Source organism: Lepisosteus oculatus, chromosome 17, assembly GCF_040954835.1.
Source record: "Lepisosteus oculatus isolate fLepOcu1 chromosome 17, fLepOcu1.hap2, whole genome shotgun sequence".
Classification (NCBI taxonomy): Eukaryota; Metazoa; Chordata; class Actinopteri; order Semionotiformes; family Lepisosteidae; genus Lepisosteus; species Lepisosteus oculatus.
The window spans coordinates 18,296,584-18,308,136 of NC_090712.1; the positions used below are offsets into that span (position 1 = coordinate 18,296,584).

Below are 11,553 nucleotides of genomic sequence, written 5' to 3' on the forward strand. Positions count from 1 at the left end.
TTTTGTAATAATTTAAACCTTGTGAGCATCATAACAACTTTTCTTTATTTTTCAGTGCTATAGTGTCTGTGAAGCTCACATGCTAATTTGCACATTTGTAACAATTGTCTGAAATACTGTATTAAACAACCTTAATAGATATAAATACAGGGGTTATAAATAACCATTACAGTGCAGACTCTGCTTATTAGTATTTTTAACATGTTTATGGTAAAAATAACTGATTATATCCTTTTTAGTGGGGTTTTGCGTACTAAACAAAGTAGAAGCAGGGCCATGTGTTTTGTAGAAGATTGTTACTGTATATTTGTTTTTTAGTTTGATTCAGTCATTTATATATATTTTTTTTATTTTTAAGAGTAAATTACATGTGTTGCAAGAGGTTTCAGGCACAGGAGGAAAACTGCCACACCTACCTGACTTCTTGGTAGAAGTTGCCTGAATAATTAACAAACAGCCCAGACACTTCCCTTTTCCATCGTGTCTGGATTACAAGGACGGTCACAATGACTTTAATGCTGAACTGCCTTTCTTCTCACTTTCTTAGTGATTCCTCTGAAAAAGGAGCTGTCCTACGAGATCTTTGAGAGAGGTCAAGTTCGTTTCTGGCTGCAGGCTGAAAAGCTGTCTTCTGCTGTCAATTACACATTTATTGTTAATGACAGGGAGGTCACCAGCAGTGAGGTACACCGATTGCTTCATTCTTTAATGAAATTTCAGGAACTTAAATGGATTTAGAATTCACTAGGAAACATTAATACATAAATGAATACTTCTAATGTACATATTGTGCTCTATGCTTTTCATGCTCTCTAAAATACCATTAATGTATGGATATAGTCTCCCATTGTTAATCTTGGAACATCCTATTTAGAAAGACATTCATCAGTCCCAGATAAGTGAATTTTGAGAACCATCCATTAAAATGCCTTTTTTCATTTAAGAACATTTTTCAGGAATATAGAATATACATTTAATTGCTTTGTATAATGCATGCATTTGAAGAATGAAGTATTCAGTTTGAGTGGACTGATATCAGGAAATTACCTTTTATTGCCTGTTGTAAAGGATTAGTTCATTTTTTTAAGGGTTTGGGTTTAAGGTCAAAGACTATTTATTTAAAAGATGGATTTATAGGTAGTGGTTGAAGATACTATTGATCATGTGACACCTTATTACCTTTGACCTGATTCTGTTTGAAAATTAAAAAGAATAAAATATGATTAGATATGATTTAAACTCATGTGATAGATTCAATTTATTTGTAATTTCTCCAATTCTGTTTAACCAATTTCCTAATTTAGCTTCTGGAATGTGCCCTTGAATTTAGGTTGTTTGTCATATGTTTTACATGAGATTATCTGACAATTAGATAAATATGTAATTATCTGTATGTTGCACTAAAACAAAATGTAAAATTCTGGCCACATTTTAAAGAGTAAAACCCAGACAGCACAGAACATATTTGTCTTAATTAAACTGGGGAGATTAATGAATTTATGCCTGAAGAGAATATCATTTAAAAGGAAAGATTGTAGTCTGAAATAAATTAAAGGCCAATTTCAAAAAAGGGACTGAGGTCTTTTTCAGCCTTGTATTCCTACAGATGCACTACTGTTGACACAACACTTACAAATACCAAAACATTTTAAACAACAAAATGCTTAAGTGGTCAGTGGAAAGTTTTAAAGTAATTTTGCATACTAAAGTGGCTATTCTATAATTGACAGTGGACTGATTTTAAAGCTCATCAAAGATGGGCCATTGAATATGGCCCATGGGGTATTCATTTATATGACTAAGTGGACTGAGCATTTGTGGTCACTAATGGTGACCTTGAACCCATGATTGTGTGACAATGGAACCAGGGGGCTAACCATCACCCCCAAGCTAATGCCTTTAATCTTTTAAAATGTAACATATTTAATAATAGTCCGAATAATGTGTTCCACAAAGCCAAATATTTAACTGTTTCATCTGTTTTTGCATAATTTCAGTCTCACAAGATACACTGCGATATATCTACTGGTATTATTGAGATGGTGATGGACAAATTCACCTCACAGAGTGAGGGCACCTACACTGTTCAAATCCAAGATGGTAAAGCCAAGAACCAGTCTGCTTTGGTGCTCATTGGAGATGGTAAGGGAATTTCTACAACGGAAATGTGTTGTATTGCAATAAAGTGCTTTAAGGAGTTACAATGCCATCATTTATATCGCTTTTGTTTTTTACTAAGTTTTCAAAGCTGCCCTGGAGGAAGCAGAATTCCAGAGAAGGGAGTACCTCAGGAAACAAGGTATATGACCTTTTCAAACTTAATGTAAACAAGAACATGGTGTTGGATGTGAATTCATTGAACTTTGTTTCTAAATTCCTGTAAGCACCAGTATATAGTGGAAATTGCCTTTGAAAAAGCCTTTTGAAAAATTACTTCCAGAAATTAAATTTCAAGCTTTTTCAAGCACATCACACAAATATGAAATACAGTACAACACACATATAAGATTAAGAAAAAGAAACTCATCTGATGCACTTTGGCATGCAAACATGTAAGTTGGTAAAAGATAACAATTAACCAACATCTGTCACAATGTTATTGAGACCTGTAGTTTTCTTTATGTTCCACGTGATTGTCTAACTCACTGGTTCTGTGTAAGAAATTAGGGAAGTAACTGAACATTCAGACAAATCTGTGAAAATACATGGCAGTATCTAAAGAGTTACTTTTGTAACACTAGGTCCTCATTTTCTGGAGTATATCCACTGGCATGTGGAGGAAGACTGTACTGTTATGCTTGTCTGCAAGGTATGTTTTTTTAAATCTTTAAATTACGTACCATATCATTTTAGGTGCAACATATACTGGGATTTATAATCAACTATACTTACACTCACTGGCCTTCATAAAAAAAAAGTAAAATGACCAAATGTATTTTTAATGGCAGACTGTATGGTCAGATTGAGGAGAGCAAGATAGACGGTCATCAGCTTCCCTGTCCACAGCAAGCCACAGATCTCAGTCCTACTGAGGTCTAGTGGAACCAGTGGAATTGACATGGGAGTCCTACACTGCTTTATTCTCATCACAGCCTTGAGAAGAATCTAGTGGTGTTAGGCTCCTATTCCATCGCAGGCTACATCCTATTCAAGTTATTTTGTTTGGAGAAACCCAACATATTATTCCATGGGGTTTCCTATTGCTTGGTCAGTGGGTGTATGAAATAACATACAACTGTATTTCTTCTTGTGCCTTGATGCAGGTTGCCAATGTTAAGAAAGAGTCTGTCTTCCAATGGTTCAAGGATGATGAAAAAGTTATTCTTGATGAGCCGGTGGATGTTATGTCTGGAATATGCAAGTTACCTATCCCTCAGGTACCCTTTCCTGATATGGGGATAAAATTGCACAGTTCCCAGTGTATGTTAAACCCGGTATATCTGGTAGATTGATCTCCATCTGATCATGTTGACTTTTTGATGTTAACTGCAGTACATGCTTACATCTTTCTCTCTTGCTTGTTATTGATGTGATTCAAAACTATTTCCTAGGGAAGGCACTGTCCTTCACTACTGTATTTTCAATTCACAACTTTTTAAATGCCAAATCCTGGAACGGACACAGCTTAAATTCACCTTTTAGTACAAAAGAACTAAATGTTTTAAAATTCTTGCACACTAACAATGTTCAAATCATTTTACATCTGAAGTCTGACGATGTTCACAGATTTCAAAATCAACACTATGCAGTCATTGCTTTTTCTTGAGTGCTGAACAAGATGAAGGGAGTTTTTGTAGTGGTTGATGGGATGATATTGCAATCTATGCTTTCAGTAGTGATGGTGAAGGTCATGTCTGTGAAGCGATGGTAATGCTAATGATATTCAGCAGTACTTGCATAATGCTAAGCTTTAAGTCCAGCGCGAGACTCAACTTAATCTGGTCAAATGTCGTTTCTCATCTTCAGAACAAATTCATTCCTCCATTTCTGTGTATTTTTCTATTAATTGTAAACATTTGTTTGATGGAAATTTAAAAAAAGTGAATGAAAATTAAACTGGCTTAACAGATAATCATTTTTTGCTGGTACTGTTATTTTAATTCTTGGGACAATTGCAAAATAATAAGCAGGAATTGGTTGATGTGCTAAATAAAATGTGTATGTAAGACTTGTTATGAGTATTTAATATAAACTTGTACATTAAAAACACATACAGTATCTCAAATCACAGTCGTTTTGTTTGTTTTCCTTGCAGTTCTCTAAGAAAGACCAGGGTGAGTACAGGGCCACTCTCAAGGATGACAGAGGACAGGATGTGTCAACTCTTGATGTTTCTGGTAAAGGTAATGTCACTTTTTTGTGTCCTGTGTTGAAATTATTTCAAATTGTGTTTAAGCTATAGATTAGTAGTACTTACACTAACATTAAAATAAACATCATTGTTGTAGAATCCCATGCTGCAGATGGGACTTACCCTGTTGAACAGTATTTTCAAAGATGGATAAAATGAGACGCTGTTCTTTTTCATGTAAAGGAGAATCATGGTTTTCAGTTCAGTATTCAAAGGGCCATTTTTCTACTTCAATAATGTATGATAAGGATTTTATATAAGGATATCCTGGGTTTTCTTTTTTGGTGTATGTAATATATTATTATTATTAATAATAGTATTATTAGCATATTAAAATACCAATTTCTGTCATGTACAGTATATTAAATTAATACAATTTCTCATCACCTGAAAATAATTCTTTGTTAAAACTGCTATCCTTATTAAAACATCAGAATTGGGCAAGTTTGTGTTTTCTTTTTCCAATGATTCTTCTTTAATGTATTGTTCACAAAATAAATCAAAATATCTAAAATCTAATTGAGCTTACCGTTAGATTAAAGTATAGATAGAGATTTGTGTGTTATTGATTTGATGACAGTCTACATATATAATATGTTTATTATTGATAAGCATTGCATCTAAAAGGTTTGGGCAAACTACTGTAAGGCTTTTTATTTTGGAGCATACTCATGCTATTTTTGGTTGATTTCTAGTGTTTGAAGATATCATAAATGGCATCAGCAAAATAGCAGGTGAGTGTTCATGTTACAGTATATTCTTGACTTTAATCATTTCAGTAACAGGGTTAAGAATTGACATTTGTCAACATTTGTACTGCTTTTAAGCCAAAGCAATCATCCCTCAATAGTTTTACATCTGGAGCTTTTCACAAAATATAGCTAGCTTCCTTGAGAGTTCAATTTTAACTGCATTCAAGAATGTTGAAATCATTTTAAAAACCCAGCACACTCTAAAATACACTACAGAAAGTAAATGTATTTTTATTTAAAGCTTGACATGGAATTTACCCGTATTAAACAGTAATGCTGTTCTTTATCTTATTCAGTCTTCAAATTACACAGTCACTATGTGTACAGCAGTACAGAACAGATGCTCATAAGTCATTGTTAAAAAATAACAGTTAAGCTCATCTCTTGGAATTAATAATGATTCTCACACTGTTTTATTGTACAGAGTATAGTGCTACATCACATTTTGTACAACCACAGAGTATGCTTTGGTGCCACAGTATGTGCAAGTAATTCCCTTCAGTTAAGAAACTGAGGCACAATCAATAATGAACAAAGCAGGCCAGTAGGTGGCTGAGAATAACAAAGGTTGTTAAAACTAGCACCAGGGGGACATTCCCATGCCTTTTAGTGTTTGGCATTTTGGACAATACTCTGTTAAAAGCCACACAGGACTTTTAAAATCAATTCAATTTTTTCTAGTGGTATAACTGTTTAATAAATAACTATATATACACAATCTTATAAATGTTTTCTCCTTTATTTGTTCATTAAGGGGCCAGTGCCTCTGAGCTGAAGATTCAGTGTACTCCAGAAGGAATCAGACTTCAGTGCTTCATGAAGTACTATACGGAGGAAATGAGAACTGTCTGGTACCACAAGTATGCAGATTTTCTGTTTTTTCATTATGAAAGCATATATGGGAAAAATCCATATAATAATTGTGATTCCCACCGCATTGCTTCCATATTGCATACTGTATAAAGAGATTGATTCTTAAGTGAAATTATACAGGATATCTGCATTAGCCTTAGATATGGCATAGGCAAGCATCGGAGCAGTATAGTTGAACACTTATTTTTCACACTGGAATCACAGTGTGAAGCAAAAACATCTCACGTGTTTTTCCGATGAGTCAACACTCGTACCTGTGTCGGGTCCCCCTGACCAGGCTGCATGGAACCAAGCCTGAAGCCTGGTTAGTAAGGGTCTGTTAACTATAACCTGATAATAACTCTGCTAATATTAAACTGTAGGAAATGGTGAAAACCAGGCCAAGGTCGGATCAATCTGGGTGTAAAAATCATTCACCCTAACTTGGTTCTTCACCTGTATTACCTGAATGGATTCCCCTTTTGTTTAAACTTAAATAAAGGGTGAGCATACTGTGCCCCCCACCCATATAACCTGCCCGTATAGGTCAGCCAGCTGTGCTTCCCCTGACTAACCTACAGAAGAGGGCTTTCTCAGTATAAGCACATGGGAGAGCGAAGCGTGCTTCCTCAGTCTAGTCCAGGAGGAAGCACTTATTTTCTAACATTGTTTCTAAGCTGCTTACCTGCTGCTCAAACTGATGCCAGCGCCTTAGAGAGAGATGTACAATACCAAACAGCTTAAAGGTTTCTGGGAAAAACAATCCCAAAGCTGTTTGAGCTGTTTGAAGGTAAGCATAATGTGTTTTTGTAAGCCACCATTAATATATTGTATGTAGAGGCAACTCTAGGTAGTTGTCCTAGTGATGAGAGATAGCTGAATGTCAACATATGGAAGTGGCCTGCTTGATTAGTTTTTCACAAAAAGAAACATGAACTCATTGATTATACAGTGTACTGTAAGTTCCTTCTTCTTTCTATTAACCACCACTTCAAATCATGTTCTGGACTTTGGCTGTGTGGCCTTAGATCCTCATTTTTGCTGAAGATTTTGCTTTCTGAGTAAAGTGCCAGTCTTGTTATTTGATTTTTTAACTATTCATCTTCTGCAGGGACTCAAAGATTTCATCTTCTGAAAAGATGAGAATTGGTGGTACCTCTGAAATGGTCTGGATGCAGATCTGTGAGCCAACAGAGAGAGAAAAGGGAAAATACACCATTGAGATTCTAGATGCAAAGCAGTCCTACACCCGCACTATCGACCTCTCTGGACAAGGTAAAAACTCATTTGAGAAACGCAGCCTGAGGAGATAAAGCATGTCAGTACCAGTCAACCACTCCTTTTATAGAACCAAATCATTTCAAGACGCATTAACTTAAACTATCCAATGACCAAAGTCAGTGTTGTCAGTGTAATTCTTACATCAATAATTGAGCCGAAAAGAAAGGTCAATGCCTTTTTCATAGTATTTCTTCAAATAGTCAGACAAAGACATTTGTATAAAATTATACACAAAAGGTTCAAAGGCATTATTGTGTCACACACATAAAGAAGTTAACACAATTTGTAATGACAAAATCCATAAAGACAGGTCACTAATGGGTGATACAACGCAACAGTCAAAACAGTAAAGCAAGGAACACCTCTGCCAATTCCAAGGTGGAATAGCAATACTTAGCAATAGCAATACAAGCTGTATTATTTTACTTACATTTTCTGGGAAATCAGGTATAGAAAATCAAGCTAATAGAAGATATGCTCTAATGCTTGTTTCTACTGAGAAACTCAGTCCACATTTCTGTTTGCAGTCAAAGGATACAGCAAATTTATATATATACTTTAATTAATTCATGTGCAATGATGTATCAATTTATCTGTATACATACAGTATATTTACCCTATCCATCTAAGCCTTGTGCTTAAAATTAAAATATCTATATCTCCTTTTTTTCAGCTTATACTGATGCATACGCGGAGTTCCAGAGACTCAAGTAAGACAATTAGATTTGTATTACTCCTCATTGATAATAGGCAAGAAATTCTTGTGCAAAGAAAAATGCATGAAAAAGAGAACACAGCAAAAAAAGTAACAAAACTGTAGTTTTCCACAGAATTGCCCCCATAATGTTTTAAGAGGCATAGGCCCAATACTTAGACAGCAGTGATACAGCACACGAACCATGTAACCGAGAAATTGACTCCTACACCATGAATCACAGGCTACATTCTCTGGATGGACAGGAAGGTCTCCATTTAAACTAGGGTCCCGTCAGGGTTTGTATCCTGACACAAAATGGTGGAACAAACAGAAAATAAATACACCACTGTTAATCAGTTATACAGTAAAAAACAACTAATACATGCCCCAAATTAGCATAAAAATAGCATTGTGCTGCCAGGCAGGCCTGGGAACGTGCAGCACTAACGTGGGCGCCCTCACCATGGAGGTGCTTTCAGAAAACATATCTTTCTGCCTGCAACCCTCCACATTCTGACACAAGCCCAGACAATCCGAGCCGATACTGGCTTGGGAGGGCTCATGCTAGACAAAATGAGCCAATATAGAACATTTGAAAAATAATAGAACATTAAGATGGTGTCCAATGAGTACATTTTCAGGTTTGCTATTGTAAATGCACCGCTGATGCGTCATGGTGACGATTTGGTGTCTTTTGTCTCTTTCAGACAAGTGGCATTTGCTGAGAAAAGTGAGTATTTTTCATTCAGCGGGCTCAGTGGGAGTGGGAAACTTAATGTTAACTCTAGTGTGCGTGTTCTCGTATTTAGCCCTGTAAAGAGTTCATTGACATTCAAATATTTATTTCTATCCTTAGACCGCGGTAAAGTGGTCGGTGGTCTGCCTGATGTGGTTACAATCATGGAAAAGAAGGTAAGGCAGTGATATCTGCATTTAAAACACGTTCCTCTATCCCAGTGTTCTGATCATTTCCTTAGTATTTATTTTATTCTAAAGTAAGGCTAAAACAAAAAATACTCTAAAAGCTACAAATATCGTCTTTGATTAGTTATAAGTGAAATGTTTCCCCTCATAAGAAAATGTTTTACCAGATTCTACTTCATGTTTTCTGGAGATTGATCCTGGCGATAGAACTCGAAGTTGATTATCTGTCATTGACTTACTGTCAGTTTGTCTCACCCCAGGGAAGCATATATGTGGTGTGTGTGGTGACCAAAGGGCCATTGAGGAGAAACCTGAGAGCTTTAAACACACACATGTTCAGAAAAACAATAATAGGTGCTCAGATGAATAATTAAGCATGAGTGTTTCAAAAGAGATTACTTGTCTAGTTGCATTGAGAATCACACTTCTCTTTGACTGCATCTAATCTAACTTCTGGAGACACCTCACAATTTCATTTTAAATGTATGGTGACATGAAATCTCTTATTACATCCAGTCCGGTATCATACTGTTAACACAATGTGCTATCTAGGCCATTCAGATCAGATGTTTCACTACACTACAGTCAGGCTATTGAAATAGAAACAATACTTTTTCGTCACAACAAAAAACTCCTTCATAGTACAACGTGTATAATAACAAATCTAATGTCTTAATAACTAATCTAGAATAATTAATGCTTTCTAACAATTTATTAAATGTGTAAAACATTGATAAAACATTTAATAACCTCTTTAATGTGAAGTGCTGATCAGAAAATTGAATGTAATTAATAAACTAATTTATAAAAGAAAACAAAAGTTTCAAAGGCAGGGCCTCTTTTTGCATGGTCGTGCATGTACTGTATAAAACAATTTAAAAAAATAAAAGAGCATGTTAAGGGACTTTTAAATAACTTGCAACTGTTTTTTTACATTATTTCTAAATCAGAGCCACAAACAAAGAAGGGGATAACAGTCATTAGCAGAAAATGGAAGTTAAGGTTTATTCTTATTTTTCCCTAGATGCCTTTGCACTTCTTTGCTGAAATATAAAAGTAGATGCTTAATATAATTTCACTGAATCTGCATTCAAGGTGAATTCACTGAAAAAGGCATCCTGCCTCTTTGTTTTTACAGACACTAAGCTTGACGTGCACTGTGTGCGGTGACCCATCTCCTGAGGTGGTCTGGTACAAGAATGACAAGGAAGTGGAGCTCGATGATCACTACGTGGTGACCCTCGAACAGGGGAAATATGCCAGCCTGACTATCAAGGGTGTGACAACCGAGGATTCTGGGAGGTTCAGCATGAATGTCCGTAACAAGTACGGTGGGGAGACTGTGGACATCACCGTAAGTGTCTACAAGCAGGGGGAGGAGATCCCACCGCCCAAACTGGGCCAAATGCCCAGACCCACGCCACCCCCTGCTGCCCCAGCTCACGCCCCCAAAGCAGCAGCTAAGCAGCCTGAGCCCCAAAAAGGAAGAACATCCAGAAAGTAAATATGCAATGGCAAAAATAAGTATGTATGCTGAGAAACTATAAAATTATGAGTTTGTAGCATTAGTCTTAAAAAAGCCAAGGTAGGCACTATCAGTCATTTTTCACTAAGGGGGCAGTTATGTTTTTCTTTTCTTTATATTTTTCAACTTATTGCTGAAAACAAGTCATAGCCAAGTCAAATTACAGTGCATTAGGCATTTAACTTTTCAAAATCACTACCACTGTGAAACTGCTTGTCATCATAGTTCTTGAGCAGAGCTTCCTCTAATGAACTTGGCTACTTTTCCCAGAGGCTCTTTGGTGAAAAATGACCAGCTTTGATGTTTAGTTTATTAAATCTGTGTTTAAAAGCTGCACTTTCAATTAGCGAATCAAGTCTTAAAGCATTAATTTCCTTGTGGATGAATAAGCTACAGTAAGTATAGTGAATTGCTAATACTCCTAGGGCCTGTGCTGTCAGCACAGCCGTCACCTGACTACAACACATTGCAAAGTAGCTGTATTGTGTTTCCTTCTGCTTTGTGTTAATAAAGATTAGAAATCAATGTGTGTTTTCTTTACCAGTTATTTCTAAAAACGGACTTGTGATTATGAAATGTCTCACCCACGAAAGTCACACTGGCCTGTCCACACCAAAGATTGCAACACACAACTGCAAAACATCATAAACCATCATAAGGCCTTCTCCTTACCCTTAACTGTTTGTAACAGCAGAAGGTCTTTTAGATAGGAACAAGACAGTACGGTGACACATACCGCTTTTTAGTGTGTTCAAGACCACATTTAAAATAACAGAAGCTAAACAAAACACTCAATTCCATTTTGCAATTGCCCACAGATTAGCGGTTCATGTGATCGCAATGCACCAGTTGAATTTAATGACTCCCCAAACCAGTGAAAACAATTTGGAATTCATTACTTTGGAAAGGGACGTACTTATTAATGTTCTGCAAGCATTAAAAGTACAGATCCGGGGAAAAAAGGTAAAGAATTTGTGAAGGGATGTTGTTAAACATTTACTAAACACAAGTTAGCAAATCAGGAAATCTAACTTTCCAAGTTTGCAATGAAGCAATATGTTGTAGAATGGCTTCTTTTAAATCTCTCTGTGAACACAGGTGGATTGTTATGGTAAAACGAATGTTCTTTGCTAGTTTACGTTGAGATGAAGAACAGAAAATAAAGTAGAAA

At 36.0% G+C, this 11,553-nt stretch overlaps 1 protein-coding gene across 2 annotated transcripts in view; it reads left to right on the forward strand.

Annotated features, from left to right (window-relative positions):
- Positions 1 to 10,907, forward strand: part of myom2b (myomesin 2b) — a 40,169-nt gene extending 29,262 nt beyond the window's left edge. For both annotated transcript variants that reach the window (XM_015363049.2, XM_015363050.2), the window contains exons 25-37: positions 548 to 684; positions 1,998 to 2,142; positions 2,240 to 2,299; positions 2,742 to 2,809; positions 3,264 to 3,377; positions 4,256 to 4,343; positions 5,047 to 5,085; positions 5,858 to 5,963; positions 7,067 to 7,230; positions 7,910 to 7,946; positions 8,641 to 8,663; positions 8,790 to 8,845; positions 9,996 to 10,907. In XM_015363049.2, coding sequence (XP_015218535.1) covers positions 548 to 684; positions 1,998 to 2,142; positions 2,240 to 2,299; positions 2,742 to 2,809; positions 3,264 to 3,377; positions 4,256 to 4,343; positions 5,047 to 5,085; positions 5,858 to 5,963; positions 7,067 to 7,230; positions 7,910 to 7,946; positions 8,641 to 8,663; positions 8,790 to 8,845; positions 9,996 to 10,361 — 1,403 coding nt within the window. In that variant the 3' untranslated portion in view covers positions 10,362 to 10,907. The remainder of the gene's footprint in view (positions 1 to 547; positions 685 to 1,997; positions 2,143 to 2,239; positions 2,300 to 2,741; positions 2,810 to 3,263; positions 3,378 to 4,255; positions 4,344 to 5,046; positions 5,086 to 5,857; positions 5,964 to 7,066; positions 7,231 to 7,909; positions 7,947 to 8,640; positions 8,664 to 8,789; positions 8,846 to 9,995) is intronic.
- The last annotated feature ends 646 nt before the right edge of the window (positions 10,908 to 11,553 follow it).